Source organism: Manihot esculenta, chromosome 4, assembly GCF_001659605.2.
Source record: "Manihot esculenta cultivar AM560-2 chromosome 4, M.esculenta_v8, whole genome shotgun sequence".
NCBI lineage: Eukaryota > Viridiplantae > Streptophyta > Magnoliopsida > Malpighiales > Euphorbiaceae > Manihot > Manihot esculenta.
The window spans coordinates 11,685,561-11,713,055 of NC_035164.2; the positions used below are offsets into that span (position 1 = coordinate 11,685,561).

General features: G+C 34.7%; 1 protein-coding gene across 2 annotated transcripts; it reads right to left on the reverse strand.

Annotated features, from left to right (window-relative positions):
* Positions 1 to 149: 149 nt before the first annotated feature.
* LOC110613868 (NADH--cytochrome b5 reductase 1) lies at positions 150 to 27,478 on the reverse strand. 2 transcript variants are annotated; one of them, XM_021755236.2, is made up of 9 exons: positions 27,108 to 27,478; positions 25,597 to 25,738; positions 25,383 to 25,473; positions 25,223 to 25,300; positions 18,082 to 18,162; positions 17,895 to 17,984; positions 9,804 to 9,869; positions 491 to 577; positions 150 to 403 (listed from the first exon to the last, which is right to left on the reverse strand). In XM_021755236.2, exons 1-9 carry the CDS (start codon positions 27,217 to 27,219, stop codon positions 311 to 313), a joined length of 840 nt encoding a protein of 279 aa, XP_021610928.1. In that variant the 5' UTR covers positions 27,220 to 27,478; the 3' UTR covers positions 150 to 310. The 2 variants fall into 2 exon arrangements, with proteins under 2 accessions (XP_021610928.1, XP_043811754.1); XM_043955819.1 differs by having other exon boundaries at positions 25,597 to 25,807; positions 27,108 to 27,476.
* Positions 27,479 to 27,495: the final 17 nt, after the last annotated feature.

Sequence of the window (27,495 nt, forward strand, 5' to 3'; positions counted from 1 at the left end):
GACAAATGAGCCTAAGAAAATAAATGTTAAGCTTGAGAAGGCCAAGGCTCGAGAAATCTAGCTCAAACAGTTGGCCACAATGCCTGATATCACAAGTCTGCAAGGAAAAAAGAACAATGATAAAGAAGAAAGGGGTACCTGCTGTCACCTGCAGTCAATAGTAAATGTTCATTGCTTATTAATGACAACTCTCACAAATTGAACACTATGAAGACCTCTTCAACATATGCGAAGACCTCAATTTTGTTCTGTACTTGTATCAGAAATTAACAACAGAATTGTTATAGAATGACAAAACTCCACAGCATGCCTAAAACTGAAACTGCATTTGGGAAGTGTATCCAAGTGCCTCTAGGTGAGCAGCCATGGCCTTGTTCATTGGTGGAGGCCCACATCTTAGTATCTAAAAGAAGAAGAAGAGAAGGTTTTTCTTGGTTGTTTTCAATAAATAAGAGGGAGAATGAGGGAGATTATAGAGTCTGAAAGTTACCTGAATATCTGCTGCTGGTACTGGGAAGTGAGTTTGAATCATTTCCTTTGATACGAACCCCACGCCACCATCCCATCCCTCAGGAGGCTAAAGATAACATTGTCATTGATTTGCATAAACAAAAGAAGAAACAAAACCTTCAAAGGACAACAACAATATTGCCATATGTGCTTTTAGGAACACATTATAATTATATCTGAGAAAGAATGTAGTTTTCATCTGACATTGCCTTTTTTATCCCTTGGCCATTTTTGTATTGATCTTTATATGAGATCTAATTGAGCTGACTCCAGGCCATCCCAGACAAAAGGTGAAGCTTAGGCAATTGCAGCACCAATATCATAAGACCCGCATACACTGATCCCAATATGATTTATTATGATATTAATTTTCTTATCTATATATAATATCATATATTTTAGAAGTAGTAAAAGTATGGAGGAAAGAACATTTGAAAAATGTGTCTAACGGAAAATTTTAATCTAAAAACAGTTGTGTTCTTTCACCATTGCAAAATTGTGTTGTAGCATTTTTTCCCTTCTTTTTTAAATCCTCATTCAGATTTGTATTTCATTTTTTTTTTTTTTTGGACATCTTAGTTATATATATGTTATCTTTAGTACTAAAAGATAATATATACTATGTTATAATATGATACTTTGCAAGTATATTAGACTTTGTAAGACATTTGTAGTAAATTCCTCAAGTTCCATACAGGAGAATCAATCTAAGAAAGTAAGTCCAACTAAAAGTGGTTTCCACAATAATATATCTATATATATATATATATATATAGAGAGAGAGAGAGAGAAAGCGGGTAACATTAGCGAATGTTAACTCTCTAAGATCACCAATAAGTTTGGGCTAAGCTTGTGCCAGTATTATGAATAGGGTTGAAATCAAGTCTGAGCTCGATCAATTGTAGAAGACCTGCCTTCAATCCAGGATGTTGACAAAAATCTAAAATGTCTTTAGCCTCAGTTCAAGTCTGAACTTAATTAATTAATAATAAATTAGACCAAGAAAACAGTAGAGTTAAGAAGGAAACCAAGTTCAGCAAATGTAAATTCAAATTGAATGGAAGCAAGGTCAAATTGGCCCATATGCATAGTGGGAAAAAGGTTAAGTCCAGCCCATATATCACATTAAGTTTTGGAAGGCCACCCCAAAAGCTAGCTCAAGGGGGAGGAGTGCCTATGACCCATATAAGGATAACATTACCCCATTCCACAACCGATGTGGGATGTGGGATTCAAGAGAGGCCAACCCCAATTTACCAAGGTTCTAGGAATTATGTTATAAAACATAATAATGTACCAATCATCCCAATGCATGCTTTCATTTAGGAAGTTGTTGAGACTTGACTGGTTAAGGAATGGTACAGCTTCCCTTTAAATTTATACTTTTTTGAAAAACAAACACAAATCGTTACAACAACATTTTTAGGCATTAGAACTTCTTGAATTCACTTATTATAGGCAAAGAAATAGACAATTTCACATACTACATAGAACTAGTAATCTTCTTAGAGATAATTACATAATGCTTCTGATTCGACCAAGTATCTCCTGAACCTCTTTTATATATATATATATATATATATAAAGCTGGATCTAAAATAGACTATGGAGAGATTGACAAGTGGCATGCTTAAATTCATGCATTTATGTCAAAGTGACACATATAAATTTATATATTTATGCCAAGTGGCACACTTAATATATCTTATTTTTATTTTTAAATTATATTTTTATATTTAATAATATTACTAATTAATATGTTCATAGTAAATGCAATTTATTATCTTTATTATTACAATTTGTATATAACTTTTAAATTTTCTTTCATTATTATTAGTATATGACTTTTTAATTTTCTATAAATTTTTAATATAATATATTAATTTATAATTAAAAAAATCTAAAATAAAAATTAACTATGTTTAAAATAATCAATAAAAAATTAATACATATTTATCTTCCTAACTATAAAATGTGAAAAATGATATATTTAAACTTGTAACACGTCTTTTTAATGATAGAAAATGATATATTTAAACTTGTAACACGTCTTTTTAATTATATTTCTATCATTAGTAAATAATAAATTTTTATATATATATATATATATATATATATATATATATATATAATTGGACTTTAAAGTAGGTTGATGAAAAATTGATAAATGTCACTATGAAACTTACATATGAGAGATTGATAAGTGGCACAGTTAGTGCAAATATATTTTTAATTTTATTTCTATATAAAATAATAATTAATGTATATATAATAAATACAATTTATTGTTTTTTAAATCACTAATATAATAAATATAATTTTTATTATATTTTTTATAATAAATACAATTTATTATTTTTTTAGTCACTATTAATCTATGACCTTTTAATTTTCTATTACTTTTTAATATAATAAATACCATTTTTATTACATTTATTGTCAGTATTATATCATATTTTGATATTCTACTACTTTTTAATATATTATATTATTAATATTGCAATAAAAATTTTATTGTATTTTTATTATTAAAAAAATCTTTATTATATTTTTTTATTTTAATAATAAATAAAATGTTAAAAATATATCATATAAAAAGATGCAATCTTACCATATAGCAATAATTCTATAATAAAAGATCATATAAAAAGTATTAACTATCTCACAATATTGCTTTTATTCATTTGATAATTTTATAAAATCATAACTAATATAATTTAATTATAAATTCTCTATTATGATGTGAATAATTACATAAAATAAATATATATAATCGATTAAAATTATTATAAAAAAGTATTAACTGTGATAAAAATATAAAATAATTAAAGAATTTATAGAACTAATTGTATAAAATATTATCAAACTAAAATTCTATTCAATTCAAATAACTATAAATAATTAATAAATATAAATAATTAAAGTATAATAAAAAGTAAAATTATGATTCTAATACTCTAAATCAATTATTACAAATATTAAATAATTAAGTTATTAAACCTAAATTACTATAATTTATTATATTAATAATTATAATAATTTTAGTCTCTTCACTCTCCACAATCCACAATGATGTAACTTTCATTATCCATTCTATATAAAATCCATTAGCATAATCTCTATTTCATATATTTTTTCACACATCTCTCTCCTCTATTTTCAAATGGCTCGTGTTTTGAAATTTTTCCAAATATATTTATAGTATGGTTGTTGTGAAGCCATTTCGTACCATTACAAAGTAGTGTTCGCCTCACATGATTAATATACTTGAAGAGTATTACGATAAAATAGATAATTCTCCTCTTTCACCACCACTACCGCCACTGCCATCCACCATCGTTGGAGTTTAGTAAACTTTAAAAATATAGTTTCTTGAATAGAATTTATTATTGTATATTAATAATATATGATAATAAGCACTAAAATATTTAAATTTTTTAATTGAGTTTGATGGTGCATGGATTTATGCTTGATTATTATTTTGAGTTTAAAATTTTAGAAGAGATGTTTTGCTTCTCTTAGTAAGTGGAGTGAATTTATACAAAAAGAAATATTATTTTATAAAATAATACCGTACAATAATAATATAAAAAATTTTAATATCTGTACAACGTTCGGACAAACGACTAGTTCAGAATAAATTTCAAGGTGAACAAGAACTTCCAATCAAATCCAAAACAGAACGAGCAGGTAAAAGAGAGAGAGAGGCAAAGATTGCATTACAGTCCTAACAGTATCCTGTTACAACCGGTTAAAGAAGGGAAGAGAAGAAGAATGAGAAGAAGATTATAGGAAAGAAGAGAGATTGTAGAAGAATTTGAGAAAGAATAGATTAAGAGAGAAATTAAGGAGGATAATATTAATGATCTCGTTCAATTCTTACTCTCTTTATATACTCATGCTCCTATTTGCCAAATGGTATGACTTTAACAACCTTCCCTCCAATTCTAACAACATTCTCTCAATTCTTAACAAATAGCAGCCAAACAACTAATTATTCCCGGCCGTAGCCTCCTTTCTTCTCTTATATATTTATATGTAACAATACCTCTCCTAGAAGAACCTTCTTGTCCCCAAGAAGAGGTGAAAACAAGAAATTGGCTTTGAATAAAGCTTTGACCCTCCCAGGTAGCATCTTCTTTTGGAAGATTTTGCCATCTAATCAATCGTTGAACGAGTGGAAGCTCATTTCTAGTGATAGTCCTTGTCTGTAGCAAGGCATCAAGACCAACAACTAAGGATTGATCTTCATGATAATAAGGAAGCTCAACTATAAGAGTGATATCAGTACCAATCTTCTTTTTCAAGAGTGAAACGTGAAATACAGAGGCAATTGGAGTTTGTAAGCCGCTACTCCAATCCTCTGAATCACCTGAAAGGACCTATAATACTTGACTGCTAGCTTGAGAGACTTCCTGAATTCAAGAGAGGCCTGCCTATTGGGCTGCAACTTGAGATAAACCCAGTCCCCCAACAGCAAACTCCCTTTCTGACTTGTGTTTATCCACCGAGACTCAATTCTATCCTAAGCGTGTTGAAGATTGTCTCTAATAATGTTGAGGATATGTCACCTTTCCTGAAAGTAATCCTGGACAGAGGCCACAAGAGACTCTGATAAGGGAATCAAGGGAAGCATCTTAGGCTGATACCCATATAGTGCCTCGAGGGGGAACATCTTGATGGCACTGTGATAGACATTGTTGTACCACCACTATGCTAAGGATAACCACTTATACTATGAAATTGGTTGGTGATGAGTCATACACCTCAAATATGCTTCTAGACACTGATTGAGCCGCTCAGATTGGCCATCTGACTGTAGATGGTAAGCAGTAGAGTAATTGAGAGAAGTGCTCAATAATTTGAAAAATTCTTTCCAAAATAGGCTTGTAAATACCTGTCTGTCACCGACTATGGTAGCTGGAATGCCATGAACATTAAAAACATTATCCAGAAAAACTTTTGCTACTGTAGAGGCTGTAAAGGGGTGAGTGACCTGCAAATGACCACTAACACAGTGTCCTTACCCCTTGATTTTGGTAATTTCTCAATGAAATCCATTGTTATATGCTGCCAAGCATGTGAGGGAATGGGTAGGGATTATAACAATCTAGGAGCTGCACAAGGCTCTCCTTTGCACCTAGCACAAAATCACATTGTTTGAACCAATCCATAATAGAAGTCAACAGTCCAGGAGGGAAGAAATGCCTCTTAATCCTCATATAGGTATTATGCATCCCAGAATGTCCTCCCAGTGGAGAGTTATGGTAAAGCTGGAGTAGCTTCTTTCTGAGGTCAGTAGCCTCTCCCACCACCATTCTTCCTTTATAATAGAGGACTCCATTCAACAATGTATAGCCATGATTTGATTTGTCGTCTAGGTTGAGTTGACTGATAATTTCAGTCACTTTAGTGTCTCCAAAATAACTGTCAATTAAGCTGGCCATCCAAGTAGGCTGGACAGTGGAGGCTGCAGCATAGGAAATGGCTTCAATGGGTCTCCTAGACAAGGCATCTGCTATTTTGTTTTCCACTCCCTTCTAATACAAAATTTTGTAATCCAACCCCAAGAGTTTGGAGATTCCTTTCTGCTGTAAATTAGTATAAAGTCTATGCTCTAAGAGGTATTAATACTCTCATGATCAATCTTGATAAAGAACTATCCCTGCTCCAAATAATGTCTCTATTTAGACACTGCAAAGGTGATGGTTGCTGCTAGGCCCAAAAGTCTTAGACATATAAGCTATAAGGTGCCCTTACTGCATTAAATACAGCCCCCATGCCAAAACTGCTGGCATTTGTCTCAATAACAAAGAGTTGAGAAAAATTTGGCAAAGCCAAAACAGGGGGTTGTAGACATGGCCTTCCTTAGTGTATCAAAGGCTTCTTGAGCTTGTTCAAACCATTGGAAGGCACCTTTCTCCAGCAGGTCAGTCAGAGGTTTACTAATAGAGCTATAATGATGAACAAATTTTCTGTAATAACCTGTTAGCCTTAAGAACCTTCTCAATTCCCTCACATTTGGATTAGGCCAAGTAACCATAGCTTGTACTTTAGCAGGATCAATTGAAACTCCTGCACTAGTGATTATGTGCCCCAAATAATCAATGGAGGACTGGCCAAAAGAGCATTTAGATAACTTGGCATAAAGTTGCTGCTCTTCAGGATCTGAAACACCTTCTCCAAATGCTCCTAATGAGATTTGAAGTTAGGATTGCAAACTAGAATATCATAAAAAAAACACCAAGACAAACTTCCTCAAGTATGGCTGAAAAATATGGTTCATAAGACTCTGAAAGGTGGTTGGTGCATTAGTGAATCCAAATGGCATGACTATGAACTCAAAATGCCCATGATGAGTCTTGAAGGCTGTTTTAGGGATATTAGATTCCTTCATCCTGATCTGATAGTATCCATCCTTTAAATCTATCTTGGAGAAAGTAGTAGCCTCATGAAGCTCATCAAGGAGGACATCAATGATAGGGATAGGGAATTTAACCTTAATTGTTTGGCTATTGAGCTTCTTATAGTCAACACAAAATCTCAACTACCATCTTTCTTCTTGACTAGTAGCATAGGGGAAGAGTAGGGACTGCTATTAGGCTGAATAACTCTAGCAGCTAGCATTTCAAACACTAGTCTTTCAATTTCTGCCTTCTGAAAGTGAAGATATCTGTAAGTTCTCACATTAATAGGTTTAGTAGGAGTTTGCAAAAGAATTGAGTGGTTATAAGACTGCCTAGTACTTCTTCAACAGGAACAGAATTCCAGGATGTGCTGCACTGGTTTGTCCTTGAATGCATGCAATTGGATATTGCTTGATTTCCCTTCCATATAGAAAAGAGGTGACTGAAAATCTTCCCTTTCTTATGTAACAGCTGCTGCAAATCAGTGCAATTGGAGAATCTACAACTTACAGGGAACTCAGTAATCCCTTACAATTTAATGGTCTGCCCTTCCTTCTGAAAAAATACACTTGAATTCTCAAAGTCAAATAGTACTGGAGTGAAGCTTTTCATCGAATCAGCTCCCAAGATAATGTCAAATCCCCCAATATCCAGAATTTTAAAATCAAACACAAAACGGTGCTTGTTCCCTTGAAATGTAATGGTCTGCCCTTCCTTCTGAAAAATCATCCTTGAATTCTCAAAGTCAAACAGTATTGGAGTGAAGCTTTTCATCCAATCAGCTCCAAAGATAATGTCAAATCTCACAATATCCAGAATTCTAAAATCAAACACAAAATCGGTGCTTGATAATTTTCCAATAAACCTGTGAAATTCACATGCACAGTGCACCTTTCTCCCATCAACTATTGTCACAGCTATGGTGAGAACTTCTACTACAGGAAGCTTAAGATCCTTAGCAACCTTGGAATCCATACAACTATGAGTACTTCCACTGTCAATCAAACACAATAATTCCCTATTTCTACACCTTCCCACAATCCGGATTGTATCACTCCCCTTACTACCTTCCAAGGCATGAATAGATAAGGTTACTTCCTCCCTCACACCTTCCACAGAATCAGGTACATCATGCCAAATTTCCCCATCTTCCTCTTGAATGGTATATTCATTGTTGCCCTGCTCATTGCTGTAAGCAGCCATCAATGTTTTCTGTTTACAAATGTGCCCCAGGATTTCCCACCACTCTAAAACAGGGTTTAGGGGTTCTCATAGTGTAGTTGCTGGTATTGGTTGTTTGGATAGGTTTGGTTGTGCTTTAGTTCACGGAAGTAGGGCTGGAAATAGTTGATGAACACTTAGCAGTAGAATTGGGCGGTTTAGAGCTAGTATTTATGTAAGTTGGTTTGGTGTATTGTGTGGTTGAGAATTTTTGTATGTAGATGAAAAAGAATTTGCATTAGTGATTTGGTAAGTAGGTTTGGAATAAGGGCCTGACTTCTTGGTATTCCCCACCTACATCTCCTGCAATCTTGCAATTTCCTGAACATGATACAGGGTGGTAGGCTTAAATATTCTCACCATGGGTCTAATGTCATCTCTAAGGCCCCCAATAAACACTGATAAGAAATAGTTCTCGCCTAACTCCGTCATTATCCTGTCCAATTGCGGCCTCAATCCCTCAAACTTATCTTGATACTCTTTTACACTTCCTATCTCACCCTCACAAATTCTTTCATCGCCTACTCTAACCCATGATCCCCAAATCTAGCACAGAATTCCCTCCCAAACTCATCCCAATTAAGGTATTCCTTTCCACGCTCCAAATTATGAAACCAATCATCAGCTCTATCTATCCAAACAAACTAGCTATACACACACTTTGATCCTTGGAAACACCATGTACTTCAAAATATTTCTCACACTTCCTCAACCATACCCTTGCATCCTTGCATCACAAGTTATTAATTCAATTTTAGACAATAATTTTAGGGTTTCTGGATCAATCAAGGTTACAGCATTTATGAGAGTGGGTAATATACCCTTACCTCTATCAGATCTACTATTCTCAGCTACTGTGACTCCTTCCCCACTACCACTGTTTCCTTGTCTTTTCCTTGAGAAATCCAGCCATCATAGATCGCATCTCAGTCAACATCAACCTTCTAGTCTTCTGAGTCTCAGCCTTCAATCCATCGATGCTCTTATCTGTTTTTTCTTGATAGTTCCGAAATTGTTCCTCCATTTCAGCTAACTTAACAGCTTTGTTAGTTACAATAGCAGATCTCATCATTATCACCACCCAATTGTAACATCCAAAGACCAAAAATCAGAGTATTAGCCCTCACATATAGGCTCTGATACCAAATTGTTACAACCAGTTAACAGAGTACGGGAGAGAAGAAGAATGAGAAGAAGATTATATGAAAGAAATTTGAGAAAGAATAGATTGAGAGAGAAATTAAGGAGGAGAATATTATTGATCTTGTTCAATTCTGAAGCCTTACAAGTATTCTTACTCTATATATTCATGCTCCTATTTGCCAAACGGTATGACTTTAACAACCTTCCCTCCAATTCTTAACTAATAGCTGCCTTAGCCAAACAGCTTATTATTCCCAACCCTAGCCCTCTTCTTTCTTCTCTTATATACACATCCCTCCATATAGACAGCACTTACCCAGTCGTGAATTTCTACTGTATTTAAATAAGCTAGGTTTACCTGCTTCATACCCCTACTGGATCACTAGAAGTTCTAAAAAGACTTCAAAAGCTTCTATAACTCTCATAACCATTTTAACAATTTTAGGCAAACAAACTGCATCACAGTTGATTGAGAATACAAAATAAATAGTAAGAATTTAATGCAATTTAAAATAAATATACCTGATTCAGAACATAGTAGACGCTGAAGCGGTTAGGAAAATTGTTTGCAAGGTTATCCAGCTCTTCCTACGACCATAAAATCAAAACAAAGTTATGTCACAATTTATTTTCCAGCCCTAGAATATTCATCACAGCCACCCAACTTTGCACTTTCCTCCTCCCTGTTCTTCAATGTAACTAGCATGGTCTTAGCGTGATGTGCAGATGATAATATCATTTGACTGTATGATTAATGACCGATAATTATTTTTTGTTGCATCTAGAAAAATAAATAGGTCAACTATGAAAAAGAGAAGAATACAAAATGATAAAATAATTTAAATAATATAGATAAAAAATAATAAAACTTGATATTTAATCTTTTATAAGTGTATATTATGATGATAATAATAATAATAACAATAATAATAAATTAGCAAGATATATAATTTAATCCCAAACGATTACTCTTGACAATTGGCATATCATGTGTACTAATATTAATTCATTAGCTTTTAGATATGTTATACAGATAGATTGCTTGGAACTCCTGAAGTGATGTAAGCACAACCAACAACACTGATGAGCTAGCATTGCCTCAAGGAACAATTACAAGGTTGAGATTCAAGAGGTTGAAGGAAGCACTTCAAGGATTCATAAAGGAATATGTTGAAACTTTGCAAGTTCATTTTGAAGTTGAAGAATAATCTGGCCATTCCAAGTCAATTAGGCCGAATGTGTTCTTATTGACAGTTCAAACTTTGTATTTATAGTGGGTAGTTATTTAGTAGTGGGTAGTTAACCAGTAGTGAGTAGTTAACCAGTAGTGGGTAGCTATTCAGTAGTGGATAGTTAACCAGTAGTGGGTAGTTATCCAGTAATGGATAGTGGCATAGATCATGGGTCCATGCATAGTAGTGGGAAGTGGCAAAGATCATAGGTCTTTATTTAGGTTATATAAAGCATCTCTTTTTCCATATTGTAGACAGATTATCAATTATTCAATACAATTGCTTTATGCGATTCTTCTTTGAGAGCTTAAGAGAGATCTTGGTTCTTGACACTGCATCACGAATAAGGTTCGATACTAACTTGTATGTTTCATATTCTTGCTGTTTTTAAAATCAATCAGTTATAAGTGTTCTTAATTGCATGTTAATTAAGGGTGCTTTAGATTGGGGAATTGTTTTCTGAACTAAGTTCTTTTTACTAGGGTATGTGTCGTTTCAGTCTCTAATAGGCTGGGGTTCCGCGTCAATTGGTATCAGAGCTAGGCTTAGTAATAATTTCTTAACTATCCTGTGTCTTTTCTTCAATTCTTCATGATCTTTCCGTTTGGGATACCTACCAGAGTCGAATACATTGTTTAGTTGCCGTTCAAATCGTATTTTACCCTAAATTCTTGTTTAGGCAAAATTACTATCTTTAGTGGTTTGGTTTGTGCTTTCTGCCCTAATTCGTATGCTCCTATTCTAACACTCTTAGAATAGTATTTTCAGTGTTTTACTTTAGTCCATATAAAAAAAATACCAAAAAGAAGAAAAAAAAAAGAAAAAGAATTTCTGCAATTTGAGTCAATTGTTCAAACTTCATTTTGATATTGATACCAGCTGGTACAAATCATATTTCATATATCTTGAACATATTTCAGGGTTTGGGATTCAAAATACATGTTTGGGGTAGGTTTAGGGCAAATTTGGGTAGTATTTTCACAAAAATAGTTTTACTTAATACTTGCTGTTTTAAGTGTCTTTTTCGTTTGCTTGCTTTGAATTGTTTTTGTTGAGTCAATATTAAGATGAGTTAACCTAGGATTGCATGCTTAGGGATAACTTCGTGTTAAACACATCCGTCTTGTTAATTTTTTATTCTTAGTTTGTCAATTTGGTGTCTTTCTGTTTGTTGGTTCCTTACACTTAGTTTGACAAATTGCACATTGTTGAACATCTAATTACACTTAGTACACGAAATTTCACTTTTGTGTGCTAAATCAATCTGTTTGTTTATTTTGGTCAGTTTGCATCTAGTGTTGTTTCCTATCTTTTCTTGTTAGGTTTTTCCTTGCTTTCCTTATTATTTGAATCATACAAGCTTGGCTTATTGAGTCTTTATTCTGAAGTGCACTTTTGAGATACCAAGAGACTGCTTGAAAGTTAAACACGTGAGTTGAGAGAATTGTGAATTTTTCTATAATGTCTGGGCATAATACTGGTGATACTTCTGACCCTACGTTTGATCTTAAAGATATGTATAAAGCTTTCATGGATAGCTTTCAGAAGCTAAATTTGAGAATGGATAACCTTGAGGACAACCTTAGATCTTCAAAGGGCAAGTCCAATCAGGGGGATGATGATACACACGATCCATCCTATGAAGAGGAAAATGTGGCACAATCAGCCCCTTTCCGAGCAAGAAGGTTCAATGATTGTGTACCCTATGTAGATAATAATATGAATTCCATAAAGATGAAGATTCCAAGCTTCAATAGTAAGGCTGATGTTGATGCCTATTTCGAGTGGGAGCGTAAAGTGGAGATGGTTTTTAACTGTCAAAGCTATTCCGACGATAAGAAGGTAAAACTTGCTGTCCTTGAGTTTTCAGACTATGCACTAATATGGTGGGATGAGCTTGTGAAATCTAGGAGAAGGAATGGAGAGTTACCCATTGCTAGTTGGGAAGAGATGAAGCGAATCATGAGGAAGAAATATGTGCCTACTTATTACCATAGAGATCTCTATCATCAGTTGCAAAGATTAACCCAAGGATCAAAATCTGTTGATGAGTATCATAAGGAGATGGAGTTGCTCCTGATCAAAGCAAACATAGTGGAGGAGGAAGACCAGACCATGGCTCATTTCTTTGGTGGTCTAAACAAGGAGATTGCTGATGTGGTTGATTTGCAACCATATGTTGATTTGGAAGACTTGGTGAACATTGCCATTAAGGTGGAAAGACAAAGAGGCCGAAATAGATGGGGGAGTAACAGGGCTGCTCAAAACTCCAACAGCAAATGGGGTTCCAAATGGAACACCAACACTGATCCTAAAAGGTTTGATAAGTCTTCAACTCAAAAAGGCATGTTACCTTCCAAAGAAACATCCAACTCTCATGGTAAAAATGAATCAGCCCCTAAATCTAATAGGACTAGAGATATTCAGTGCTTTAAATGTAAAGGGCGTAGGCATTATGCCAATGAGTGTGTTAATAAACGTGCCATGATAGTGAGGGGAGATGAGATAGTCTCCGAAACTGATTCTGATTCTGATGAAATACCACCTTTAGAAGATTGTTCTGATGTAGAGATAGAAGAGTATCCTGTTCAGGGAGAGTCCTTGGTCATATTGCGTACTTTAAATGTTTCTATTAAAGAAGAGGGGCTTGAACAGCGTGAAAACATCTTTCACACTCGTTGTTTGATAGGTGGTAAAGTCTGTTGCATGATAATAGATTCGGGTAGTCAAGTTAATTGTGCTAGTACTATTTTAGTTGATAAATTAGGACTAGAAACTATTAAACACCCTAATCCTTACAGACTTCAGTGGTTGAATGATAGTGGCGAGGCAAAGGTAACCAAGCAATGTAAGGTGTCATTTTCTATTGGCAAGTATGTAGATGAGGTTACTTGTGATATTGTACCCATGCAGACTGGACATATTTTGTTGGTTAGACCATGGCAATTTGATAGGCGTGTCATTCATGATGGGTATAGTAATAGGTTTTCTTTTACGTTCCTTGGCGCAAAACATATACTTGTACCATTATCTCCTAAAGATGTATATGCAGATCAAGTAAAATTACAACAATATGCTAAATTGGGTAAGGAAGGTGAGACAAGTAAAAAGAATGAGGGAAAAGAGGCCAATAGTAAAAAGAAGGTTTCAAATGGCCCAAAGGAGAGTGACTGCACAGGAAAGGATAAAAATGAGAGACGTACAGGAGAGAAAACGTTAGTGAGTGTGGAGGTAAAAGGAGAGTTGAGTGAGAGGAGTGAAGAATTCAGCAAGTCTTCCTTTTATTGTAAAGAGAGAGAGTTGAAGAAGGCATACTTAGGGAAGAGAGCTTTGATTATGTTGCGTTTTAGTTTCAATTTTATGATTGAGACTAACCCTACTAATGAATTGCCTAGTTCTTTTTCTATGTTATTGCAGGATTTTGCGGATGTATTTCCTGAGGAGGTGCCATCTGGGTTGCCACCCATTAGGGGAATAGAACATCAGATCGATTTTGTTCCTGGAGCTCAGATTCCAAACCGTCCAGCTTACTGGAGTAATCCTGAGGAGACGAAGGAATTGCAGAAGCAAGTTGATGAGTTGCTAGCTAAGGGACATATCAGGGAGAGCCTCAGTCCATGCGCAGTACCTGTTTTGTTGGTTCCAAAGAAAGATGGAACAATGTGCATGTGTGTTGATTGTCGTGCGATCAACAAAATCACTGTAAAGTATCGCCATCCTATTCCTAGATTAGATGATATGCTTGAAGAATTATGTGGTGCTGATTTGAAAAGCGGTTATCATCAAATTAGGATGAAGTTAGGTGATGAGTGGAAAACTGCCTTTAAGACTAAATATGGTTTATATGAATGGTTAGTGATGCCTTTTGGCTTAACTAATGCACCTAGCACATTTATGAGATTGATGAACCATGTTTTGCGTGATTACCTAGGTAAGTTTGTGGTTGTGTCTTTTGATGATATATTGATTTATAGCCGAAACCATGATGATCACATTAGGCATGTTGAACTTGTTCTACAAAAGTTGCGTGAACATGAATTGTATGCTAATCTTAAGAAATGCACATTTTGTACTGATAGTGTCATATTCCTAGGATTTATTATTAGTTCACGGGGAGTTGAGGTAGATACTGAAAAGGTTAAGGCTATCCAAGAATGGCCTACACCTAAGAATGCTAATGAGGTGAGATCCTTTCATGGATTAGCAAGCTTCTATAGGAGGTTTGTTAGAGATTTCAGCACTATTGCTGCACCTCTAAATGAGATTATTAAAAAGGCTGTTGGGTTTAAATGGGGTAAAGAACATGAACTTGCATTTAACACATTAAAAGAAAAACTTATTGCTACTCCTATTTTAAGGTTATCTGATTTTTCTAAAACCTTTGAAATCGAATGTGATGCTTCTGGGATTGGTATTGGTGCTGTTCTTATGCAGGAAGGCCAACCCATAGCATATTTCAGTGAGAAACTAGGTGGCGCACATTTGAACTATTCCACCTATGATAAAGAGTTTTATGCACTGATTAGGGCTCTTGAAGTTTGGGAGCACTACTTGCTGCCTAATGAGTTTGTGATTCATACCGACCATCAATCTCTCAAACACTTGAAGGGACAAGGTAAGTTGAACAAGCGGCATGGTAAGTGGGTTGAGTATCTCGAAATCTTTCCTTATGTGATTAAATACAAACAAGATAAAGAGAATGTGGTAGCTGATGCATTATCTAGACGTTATGCATTGACTTCCATGCTTAGTTCTAATTTGTTAGGGTTTGAGCATTTGAAAGACATGTATGAGAATGATACTGATTTTTCTGATGTATTCAAGGCATGTAAACATGGGGCGTTTAACAAGTTTTATTTGCATGATGGGTTTCTTTTTAGGGGGAAACAAATATGTATACCCAATTGTTCAGTGCGTGAGTTGCTTGTTAGAGAATCGCATTCAGGAGGGTTAATGGGACATTTTGGTGTGCAAAAGACTTTAGACATGTTGAATGAACACTTTTATTGGCCTAACATGCGAAAATATGTAGAGAAAATTTGTGCTCAATGTTTTGCATGTAAACAAGCTAAATCTAAGTCCTTGCCACATGGGTTGTATACTCCTTTGCCTGTACCTACTGAACCTTGGACTGATATTTCTATGGATTTTATGATAGGCTTACCTAGGACAAAACGAGGTAGAGATTCAGTGTTTGTTGTTGTAGATCGCTTTAGTAAGATGGCACATTTTATTCCATGCCATAAAACTGATGATGCAACAAACATAGCTGATTTGTTTTTCAGGGAAGTAGTCCGTTTGCATGGTATACCTAGGACTATTGTTTCTGATAGAGATTCTAAGTTCCTTAGTTATTTCTGGTGTGTTTTGCGGGAGAAATTGGGTACTAAGCTTTTATTTTCTACTACTTGTCATCTACAGACAGATGGCCAAACTGAAGTTGTTAATAGGACTTTAGGAACTATGCTTCTTGCTATTGTGGGAAGGAACTTAAAAACTTGGGAAGAATGTTTGCCATATGTTGAATTTGCTTATAATCGCGCTGTCCATTCTTCTACTGGTTATTCATCTTTTGAGATTGTGTATGGTTTTAATCCATTAACTGTATTAGATTTAATGCCTTTACCTTTGAACGAGTTGTCTAATTTAGATGGAAAAGCGAAGGCTGAAATGGTTAAATCAACACACATGAAAGCGCGTGAGCATATTGAGAAGCGTAACAAAATATATGAGAAACAGGCCAATAAAGGTCGCAAGAAAGTTGTATTTAGACTAGGTGATTGGGTTTGGATCCATATGCGAAAGGACAGGTTTCCTAATCTAAGGAAATCAAAACTGGATGCTCGAGGGGATGGACTATATCAAATGCTGAAACGGATCAATGACAACGCATATATAATTGATCTGCCAGGTGAGTTTGGTGTAAGTGCTACCTTTAATGTTTCTGATTTGTCTCCTTTTGATTTTGGTACAGATTCGAGGACGAATCATTTTCAAGAGGGAGGGAATGATGTAAGCACAACCAACAACACTGATGAGCTAGCATTGCCTCAAGGAACAATTACAAGGTTGAGATCCAAGAGGTTGAAGGAAGCACTTCAAGGATTCATAAAGGAATATGCTGAAGCTTTGCAAGTTCATTTTGAAATTGAAGAACAATCTGGTTATTCCAAGTCAATTAGGCCGAATGTGTTCTTATTGACAGTTCAAACTTTGTATTTATAGTGGGTAGTTATTTAATAGTGGGTAGTTATTTAGTAGTGGGTAGTTATTTAGCAGTTGGTAGTTAATCAGTAGTGGTTAGTTATCCAGTAGTGGGTAGTTAACCAGTAGTGGGTAGTTATCCAGTAGTGGATAGTGGCATAGATCATGGGTCCATGCATAGTAGTGGGAAGTGGCAAAGATCATAGGTCTTTATTTAGGTTATATAAAGCATCTCTTTTTCCATATTGTAGACAGATTATCAATTATTCAATACAATTGCTTTATGCGATTCTTCTTTGAGAGCTTAAGAGAGATCTTGATTCTTGACACTGCATCACGAATAAGGTTCGATACTAACTTGTATGTTTCTTATTCTTGGTGTTTTTAAAATCAATCAGTTATAAGTGTTCTTAATTGCATGTTAATTAAGGGTGCTTTAGATTGGGGAATTGTTTTCTGAACTAAGTTCTTTTTACTAGGGTATGTGTCGTTTCAGTCTCTAATAGGCTGGGGTTCCGCGTCAATAAGTAAAAAAGTTGCCAACAAAATCTCTATTTAAAAGTAGAAAATATTTGCATGCATTATTTTCCATAATCATCACAATAACTGCTTTAAGGTTCCACATCAAGATATAAAGATTATTAGTCCTTATTAAGCTCATCCTTGCTTACACTACATATGTTAACAAAGATTCATCTTGGTACATGTGTCACCATATGCAACCAATTTTGCTCTATCCAATCTCCTGTGAATGTTTAATAAGAAAATAAGTCCTTATAAACTTCTCTAGGCTCGGAGCTTTATGGTATGCTAGCTCTAGCAGCATTACTTTTCCTCATCACTGTAGTACTTCTTTTTCTTTTTAACTTTTCTAGGCTTACTGGAAATTGCATGTCAGAATTCTGAAACCATGTCAAGTTGCTTTTCCTCACATTTTATCCAATGCATATGTCCCATATCACAAACTCAATTCAATCATTTTTATTCCTTCCCTTCTTTTTTAGAACTTCGTTGTTGTTTTGGCTCTTCTGGTGTAATATTTTGCATGTTACATTTAAATATTGTCTCAAATATATGGCATGCACTACACACACAAGATATGTCAGATGAGTAGGTATACATCTATTTTTGAAAAGCATCAATGAATAATTCTTTTGAGAGAAAGGAAGAGATTCACCTTCAAAAGAATGTCCTCATATGTGACATTGGCATAAATAAGATGTACATTGGTCTTGTCATTGGGATTTTCTAGTATGCCCCTAGTAACCTACGGGAACCACAAAAGACAAATACAAGTAGACATTAAGTAAAAAATGAGGATTTGTACAACTAGAAAGTAAACGGGACATTTCTAAACCACATACTTGGAACATCGGAGTTATTCCAGTACCTCCAGCAAGCATCCCAAAAGCTCGAACTTGTTTAGGCTGATACTTAAAGCGCCCCTACAAGCATCAAATAAATATGTCAATCTTTGAATAAGTTTTTTAAACAGATCAATTATGATTTTACAATTTTTCCAAAAAAGAAATTGAGCATTCAGATGCTTAGAAAAATTTCAACTTGGTATAATTTTTACCAAAGTAAATCAATCATGAACAAGGATGTTGTATAAATTAAACGTCAACCTCAAATTTTCCCAATCAATAAACAACTGAAGAATAAAAATGGAAGGAAAAATGTAAGACAATGGAACTGTTAAGATCAACCATTTAGCTAAGTTATGTAATAGAATTTATAAATTTTTGAGGTTTAGATCGGATTCATAGAACTCCTCTCAAAGACTTGAACTGCAATGACAAAAAATAAGCTGCGCGATTCAAAGGATTATGAGCAATCTTCAGAAGAAAGAGTAGTTATAAAGTCATTAAGCTGGAGTCATAGGAATCAGGAATAAATTTGCAGATCAAATGAATCTTATCAAACAATAACACGTAGAGAGAATTAAACACTTATGGCTCTATACATGATCCTGTCCAATGCTAGCCAGATTTTCGCGTGTTTCCTCCATTATAATTAACCCATAAATACTTCTACCAAGCAAAAAACACGTGGAAGTTTTCAGCAATTTTCTTTTCAATATTTAAACAAATTTATCCATATCAAATATTATGAAATTAATAAACACTAAGATCAAATTGATATTAATAAGTATTGTAACCAATTATAAAATCTCAAGAAACATAACTTTTCATAATTAATTTTTTCACAAAATCATAAACCTTTTCAACTTAAAAATGATTAACTGATTAAAATTTTATTTTTCTTATATTATATTATATATATATATATATATATATATATAAATATATATGCATATCTCTCAAAAACATAAATATTAAAATAAATTATAATCACCTTTTATATTGATAAAGCATGACATTTATTTCATATAGGTTCAAGAAATCTTAAAACAAAAGTATGAGTAATATTTTATATAAGCAAATATTGGCCTCAACCACACATATCAGCATTGAACAAAGTGCAATTAGGAAAAACTATTGCGATAAAAACTTAAGGAGATTTTTGCAATATGAAAAATTACAAAATCCTCTCCTGTCCATTTGCTATATTTAGTTGTGTTTTTATATATGAGCCTATTTATGATTTAATCCTAAGTAATAATAAGACCTAGACAATGAAGAAAAATAATCATGATTATGCATCAAAGCCTAAGAATTTACTAAACTTTCCACACATTTCAATATTACTTCACTTATAATGTTTTGGCTCATGAACTGCTTCACTGTGAGCCATAGACAACAAGTATAGTTATCTAGGAAATACATAGTTTATGTGAAATTTACTATTTAATCTACAATTCAATTTAGAAGGTTATATTAATGATTCATCAAACAATAAGCAAAGTTTTAAGGTATTAGATACAACTTACAACCCATCCTTCATGGTAGTTGACCGTTAATGCTTCTTTATTAGTGGTTATTTACGTTTATCTTTTCCTTTTCTTCTTAGGCCAAAATGTATTCCCAGCATTACTTTGGCTAATTATGTCAATTATACTCCTCCACATTACAACATACATTTAAGATCCATCTTGCATTGCATGTGTTGGCATACTGCATGCTCAGAAAACATCAGATACAGTTCAAGAATATTCTTGAATGGAAGTTCTATTCTTTGAAATATCATGTATATTAGTAGTCTTTCTTCGTTACCATTTGTCTTCATTCTTTCATATTATGGAAAAAGTTATGCAGTTCAATTTTTCCTTTTCTCCCATGAACACCATGCTAATAGGTAAGACCTTCAAGAAATTTCAAGGGCTAAGATCAATAAGATTTATGGATAGCCAACTACAATCTTACTGTAGATATTGTCAACTTATTTGCTGATTCTAGTGATATGATTTGATTTGATTACGAATTTTAGGCATAAATTAAGATCCTTAATTATCTCTGTAAATTATCCTTTGATTATTTGTTTTCTGTTTAGTTGTAAGTTTTTGTGTATAAATAGTCATGTAAATCACTTGTAAAGATCAAGAGAGAAATACAAGAATACTCTAAAATTATTCAACATTCTTCATGGTGTAAAAGTTTTTTTTTCCTGATTTTAAGGTTTAAATTCAATTTTTCCTTTTTACGGTTTCTAAAACCCTAAATCTATCTTTTTGAACTACCCTATCTTAGGACCATTTCACATCTCACCGCCGCCACCAGTAGAACCGCCGAACCGTCGCAGCCCAGACCGCCCAGCTCCAATGCCGGAAAGTCACACGCGTGAGGCTCATGCGCCCTTCCTTCGCGGTGCGCGAGAGTTGTCCGATGCTGCTTTGCCGCTCTGTCCACTCTGGCACCATTTGCGACCTGCTTTCCGACCATCCTGATTAGGCTCTCTTGTGTGTACAACCTAGGATATCTTCTATTCTTTCACGATTCATTTGTTTTTACCATGGCAAAAGGTAAAAGGGTCTCGATTCCTAATTCTGATAATCCTTCCTTGCAAATTAATCTCGTAAAACTTGATGGAACCAATTATCTTGATTGGTCAAGGTCTTATTTGTTGTTTATCAAGGTTAGAGGACTGCAAGACTATGTCACCAATAATAAGAAGAAATTGGATGAGAGTGATCCAGATTTTCATCAATGGGACTCGGATAATTGTCTTGTTATGACATGTTAGTTAATTCTATGCAACCTCATATCTCTAAATCATATTTGTTAATTGATACTGCTGCAAAGATATGGAAGGATTTTATCCTTAACTTATTCCAAGATTGAGAATGATGCTCAAATTTATGATATTCGGAATAAAATCCATGGTACTAAACAAGGAGAAATTACTCTCCCAATTTTATTCTGAATTATGTGGCTTATGGCAGGAGCTTGATTACTATTAGGACTTCCAGGCGGACTGGACTGGAGATGCAGTCAAATTTCAGAAAATGATTGAGGAGTGGGTCTATGATTTTCTTGCACGGTTGAATAACGAATATGATCCAATTCAGGTCCAAGTGTTAGGAAAATACCCTTTTCCTTCTCTAGAAGATGCCCACGCCTATGTTTAACAAGAGGAAAGTCACCGACACGCTATGCTCTATACTGCACCAGTTGGAAAGGCTAGGTTGGCTACTAGTTTGAGCACACCGCAGCCTCCTAATTCTAAGAAAGATCACCTGAAAACCGAGGCATACCAAGGAGACTTGTTGAAAGTTACATGGGTGTCCCACTAGAGGCCGTGAAGGGAAATGAGGTACCTCTAGAGCTCAAGCTAACTTAGCAGAAACTATGGAGGGGCCCTTTAAGGAGACAACAGCTGCTGAGTTCCTTTCTCCTAATGAAATTCAGAGTCTCAAGCGTCTTCTGACTCATATCACCTCTTCCTTCTCTGGTGCCACATCTAACTTTGTAAAGTCAGGTAATGCTTCCTCTCTTAATACTGTTCCATGGATTATTGATCTGGTGCAAATAGACACATGACAGGCTATTCTAAAGGCTTTCTCAATTATTTTCCTTCTCTAACCAAAGACTGTCTGAATTGCTATAGTTCTTTTACTTCCATATCCAAAACAAGTTTTGTTATTTGTGCACCCAAAATTAAATTATAATGTCCTTCATGTTCCCTATTTTCCTGTCAACCTTTTATCTGTCAGTGCTATCACTAATACTCTTAACTGTAAAATTGAATTTTTTTTCTGATCATTGTGTTATTCAGGATCATCCCACAGGGGAGAGGATTGGCAATGGTAGACTACATGATGGCTTATACATGTTGGAAGGTAATCCAGGTTCTCCAATATCTCAAGTCTGTTTTGGAAAAAATAAGGATGTTCAGAAGATACTACAGTGGCACAGGCGGTTAGAGCATCAATCATTTTTTATCTTAGAAAAACTTTAACCTAGTTTGTTTGCCAGAACTCGGTTTGGTTCTTTCTTTTGTAATGCTTGTGAGTATGCTAAGCACACTAGAACCTCCTATCCTTTGAGTCATAATAAAAGCCAAATTCCTTTTGTGACTATTCATTCAGATATTTAGGAGCCTACTCAAATTGTCTCCTCATCTGGTAGTCGATGGTTTGTCACCTTTATTAATTGTTGCACTCAAATGACTAGGATCTATTTGATTAAAGCTAAAAGTGATGTCTTTTCTTGTTTTCAATCTTTTTACAAGATGATTTGTACTCAATTTGATAATAAGGTGAAAATTTTGAGAACTGACAATAGAAGAGAATATATGGATAGTAGATTTTCTGCTTATTTGGAGATCAATAGACAAGTTGTCCTTATACTAGTATACAAAATAGCATTGCTGAAAGGAAAAACAAGCATCTATTGGAGGTAGCTCGATTTCTTGTGTTTACCATGAATCTACCCAAAGCATATTGGGGAGATGCGGTCCTTTATCTGCTTATCTTACCAATAGAATGCCCCTCAAGGCCCTTGACTTTATGAGTCCTTTGAGGGTTCTACAATAAAGGAATTCACACATTATTCCACCAAAAGTATTTGGGTGTGTTTGCTTTGTCCATACTAGGACGGCGAAAAAGTTAGATTCTAAGGCCCTTAAATGTGTGTTTATTGGATATTCTCTTATACAGAAAGAATACAGGTGTTATCATCCTCTATTTAGGAAATACTTTATCAGTATGAATGTTACCTTCCAAGAAAATGAACCCTACTTCAGCACCACTCACTCACCTCTTCAGGGGGACAATAATGAGCAAGAAGAGGTGATCCCGAATTCTGTGATTCTGAATGATATGGTTCAGCGAGAGAGTTCTAGTGGACAAGAGGGAGATGTCTAATCAGGGAGAGAGAATTAGACGTTTGGACAAGCCAGATTTGAGGAGGTATTCGAAGAGAGACAAGGTAGAAGAAGCCATTATCCAGCCTACTCAGAATCAAGAATCTTCTTCTGTTGAATTACCCACAACTCCTGAATACTCCAATGACTTAAATAAACCTATTGTACAAAGAAAAGGTGTCAAATCTTGTACTAAACACCCATTTCTAACTTTGTTTTTTATAAATCCTTATCGTCCTTCTATAGAGCCTTTATCTTATCTATTTCCTTTATATCTATTCCACAAGATTGGAAGGAAGCTCTTGCAAATCCTAAATGGAAGAGACAAATGATTGAAGAGATGAAAGTACTGATAAAAAATGACACCTATGAGCTAGTCACTCTCCCACCTGGGAAGAAACTTATTGGCTGTAAGTGGGTGTTCACAGTAAAACACAAAGCTGATGGCACGATTGAATGATTTAAGGCCAGATTGGTTGCTAAAGAATTCACCCAAACCTAGAGAGTGGATTATCAAGAGATATTTGCCCCAGTTGCAAAAAAGAACTCAATCAGAGTCCTATTATCTTGTACAGCCGTTTGATGTGAAAAATGCTTTCCTCCATGGAGATTTAGAGGAAGAAGTGTTCATAGAGATCTCTCCTGGATTCGCTAATAAGAAGACACAAGGAAAGGTGTGCAGGTTAAAAAAGGCTTTGTATGGGCTAAAACAATCTCCCAAAGCTTGGTTTGATAGGTTTAGCAGAGCCATGATATCTTTGGTTACCAACAGAGCAATACTGATCACACTCTATTTATTAAACATCATAAGGGTAAGATCACCCTTCTTATTGTGCATGTTGATGATACAGTGGTGATAATTGATGACAAAGAGAAAATGACTCAACTAAAAAGATTATTGGTTAAAGAATTTGAAATCAAAAAATCTATAAAAGTTTCAATATTTCCTAGGTATTGAGGTGAGTAGATCAGAAAAGTAATCACAAGATGCAAGCAGGAATTGGTGAGTCTGTGGATTTTGAAAGATACCAAAGATTAGTAAGAAAGTTAATTTATCTCTCACACACTCAATCGGATATAGTCTATACTGTTAGCTTAGTCAGCCAATTCATATATGACCCTCGCGAGACTCATATGCAGGCTATCCTTCGCATCTTAAGATACAAAGTCTACGCCAGGGAAAGGGCTTCTTTACTCCAAACATAGTCACCTCCGAGTTGAAACTTTTACAGATGCAGATTGGGCAAGATCTCTCGATGACAGGAGATCCACCTCTAGCTATTGCACAGTTGTGGGAGGGAATCTCGTCACCTGGAGGAGCAAAAAACAAAGTATTGTTGCTCGGTCAAGAACTGAAGCAGAATACAGGACAATGGTCCAAGGGGTGTGTGAACTTTTATGGTTGGAGAAGTTATTGGAGGAGCTAAGGTTGCCCGAGAAAGACAAGATAACGTTGTATTGTGACAACAAAGCTGCCATCAGACTAAACGAAATTGATTGGCATTTTATTAAAGAAAAATTAACAAACGGCATCTTGAGCTTAATTCATGTGACTTCTTCTAGACAACTTGCGAATGTGTTTACTGAAGGGCTCAACAAATCGAATATACCATAATCTAATTTGCAAATTGGGTATGTGCAACATCTATGCACCAAGAGGAGGAGTGTTGACTTATTTGCTGACTCTAGTGATATGATTTGATTTGATTATAGATTCTAGGCATAAATTAGGATCCTTAATTATCTTTGTAATTATTCTTTGATTATTTGCTTCCTATTTAGTCGTAAGTCTTTGTGTATAAATAGTCATATAAATCACTTGTAAAGATCAAGAGTGAAATACAAGAATACTCTAAAATTCTTCAAAATTCTTCAGATATGAATATAGTAAAAGAACTAAAAGCAGTCCTACAGCTTTGTATTCTGTTTTTTGTCTAACATTGTTGCTTTTAGTTATGTTTGACGAGTAGATTGTACGATACAACTGCTAGATTCAAAAGTTTTAATTTTTGCTTATTGATGAGAAATTAGAATGTGATACAGCTTCACTCAGACTTGAGGGTTTGTAACTATTTGGTTAGGGAAACAAAATGCACATAGTGGGAAGTGGGAACCACAATTCTTATAACACTGAGAAATTGCTTGAGCAAGTTGAATATTAAACTCCTCAAGATAAGAGTCAAACAATGTAAATGAGAAACCCAATTGCAATGACATATGACTTGAAAGGAAATGATTTACCTTGGGTCCTTTTGCAGCCAAGTAATCACCTTCACACATCTCCCGAAAATGGTGGGACATCCTTCCTTGCGGATACATCTATGTATGTGGAACAATAAAATGAGGATGGAGACAGTGTGAGAACAAAATGAAAAATATAACAACAATAGCATTTGTTGACCTTTATAACTAGTTCAAAGTATCCAAGATCAGAGTCCAAAGTTGTGGGAGTATATGGCTTGATAACATCTTCACCAAGACTGTCTTTCCCTCTTTTGAGACAAAAGTAGCTTTTTTCAGTTTCAGTGATAGAACATCATTTAAAAATTGAAAATAAACAAAGGCATCAGCCCTAGGCTGGAGAACTACAAGACAAAGTGAACCACAAGCCAAACCTGCAACTCATATGCTGTCCAATTGGTAGTCCCAACTCTGAAGTTGGTGTAGGAAGAGCAAATTTAAACTTAGCTACATTGTGACTGAGTTGGGTACGCTTAACAAGTTTGAATTCCTTGAATTTTTCAGGGTCTAAGCAACCTATCAATACATGAAGTTGTTTGTGAAGTTGCAGATACACCAAGACAATAGGCACGAATTTGCATGCTTCTACTTTATATTGGAGAATTACAGCATTAGGTATGTCCAAAAGGAAGATATGAATGACAAAACAAAAATGTAAAGAACCAATTGAAAGAAAGAAAAGCAACCAACAAAAAGATGCAGATCAAACTGAAAAAAAAAAAAAAGAAATCAGACATATCTGCACAAGATCAAGATTAGTCATGGTTTCAAGTAATTCATTACTCTTAAATGGACTGAAGGGTAGCACCCTTTCTCTGAGATACCATCCTTGTGGAACCAAACGTTATTCTTGCAATAACACATATGTCCATATATAAATATGGCATGGTTCTTTCGATATGATTACTGCAATCAAAACTTACTTTCCATTTCTTTTTCCTTGTACCTTGCTAGTTTCATGCATTCCAATCCATTTATAATAATAGGTTTTGTTTTCCCTCTTCAGTTAACTTCAACTATATAATTGTCACTTTCATTTGAGTAAGACCTATAATATTAATGTTTTAGATGCTGGATATTCTTCCTGTAACCTGCCCCAGGAAACAATAGCAAAAATAACATTCAAATCCTCTGAAAATAAACCTTTTTTCCCTGATGACAACTTTTGTTTATTTTCAGCTTAACCACAATAAATGTATAATCCATTTCACTGCATTTGGACTTGCCCAATTAAGTGACTTGTGAAGAAATATATTGCTTCCACTCGAAAACAAGGCAGACAAATCTTGATGTGGTTGACTAACATACATTAGAAGGAGAATGTGATAAGAATTAGTTCCATTTGTAATTTAAGTTCACCCTTAAAAACATGTAACCCACCCATATTCATATCTCATTGGCTACAAATAATACATACCTCCTTCTCATCTTATAATTCAACATAGATGTCGATTTAATATCAATGTTTAGTCGTAAGCCTCTATATAACCACATAGTCTCTTACACAAAGTAAGTTGTTTGTATCATCTAATAACAAAATGCTGACAAATTTTGATCTTATTCTTATAGTTCCCCATATTTCATAAATTATAAATTAGCATCAAAATAGACACTATATACAGTAGCTTATAAGCATTACTCAGCACAAATCAAAACATAAGATTTACTCAAAAGGCTATGATATGTAAAAACATAAAAGTCCATTTTGGGATCCAAATTTATTATTAAAAACTCATTAATGGATATTTCTTCAGTATTAGCTATCAGTAGATCCCAAGAAACCAAAAGCTTCAAACGCAAGTGAACACACACATATATATGTGCACAGAGAGAGCGAGATAGAGGAAGAGAGTCAGAGAGAGCAAAGAGAAGGAAAAGCTTATACCTTTAGGTTTCTTGGTGGTGATATAGAAATAGTAGGCGGTTCCAGCACCTATGGCCAAGAGTGCGACGGCGATGCTAATCATCTCCGCCCTGTGAGACTGTAAACTCTCCATTTCTGGAACATACGCACAGAAACCAGAGGTTTTCCTTCTCTCTCTTTCTTCCTCCCTTGGCGGATTGAAATGTACACTCGATAGCAATTGCTTAAATAAGCTAACAACAATTTCTAGGAAGTCTCTGCTGCAGGTGATAATAACACTACTGTCCGTTGAATTTTAGGTAGCATTTTTGCTTTGAATTATTTGACCCTAATACTTTTGAATTTCATATTAATGTGTGTTATAATTCTCTCAGTGTTGTTTGCTGTGTTCAATGGTTTTAGCCTGATA

Excerpts from the sequence above, each read along its gene's own strand:
- LOC110613868 (XM_043955819.1), bottom strand. The coding sequence starts at position 27,219 with ATGGAGAGTTTACAGTCTCACAGGGCGGAGATGATTAGCATCGCCGTC. Across the intron at positions 25,808-27,107 it reads CACCACCAAGAAACCTAAAG|AAGCATGCAAATTCGTGCCT; the intron begins GTATAAGCTTTT and ends AATATAAAGTAG. Across the intron at positions 17,985-18,081 it reads GAATAACTCCGATGTTCCAA|GTTACTAGGGGCATACTAGA; the intron begins GTATGTGGTTTA and ends TGGTTCCCGTAG.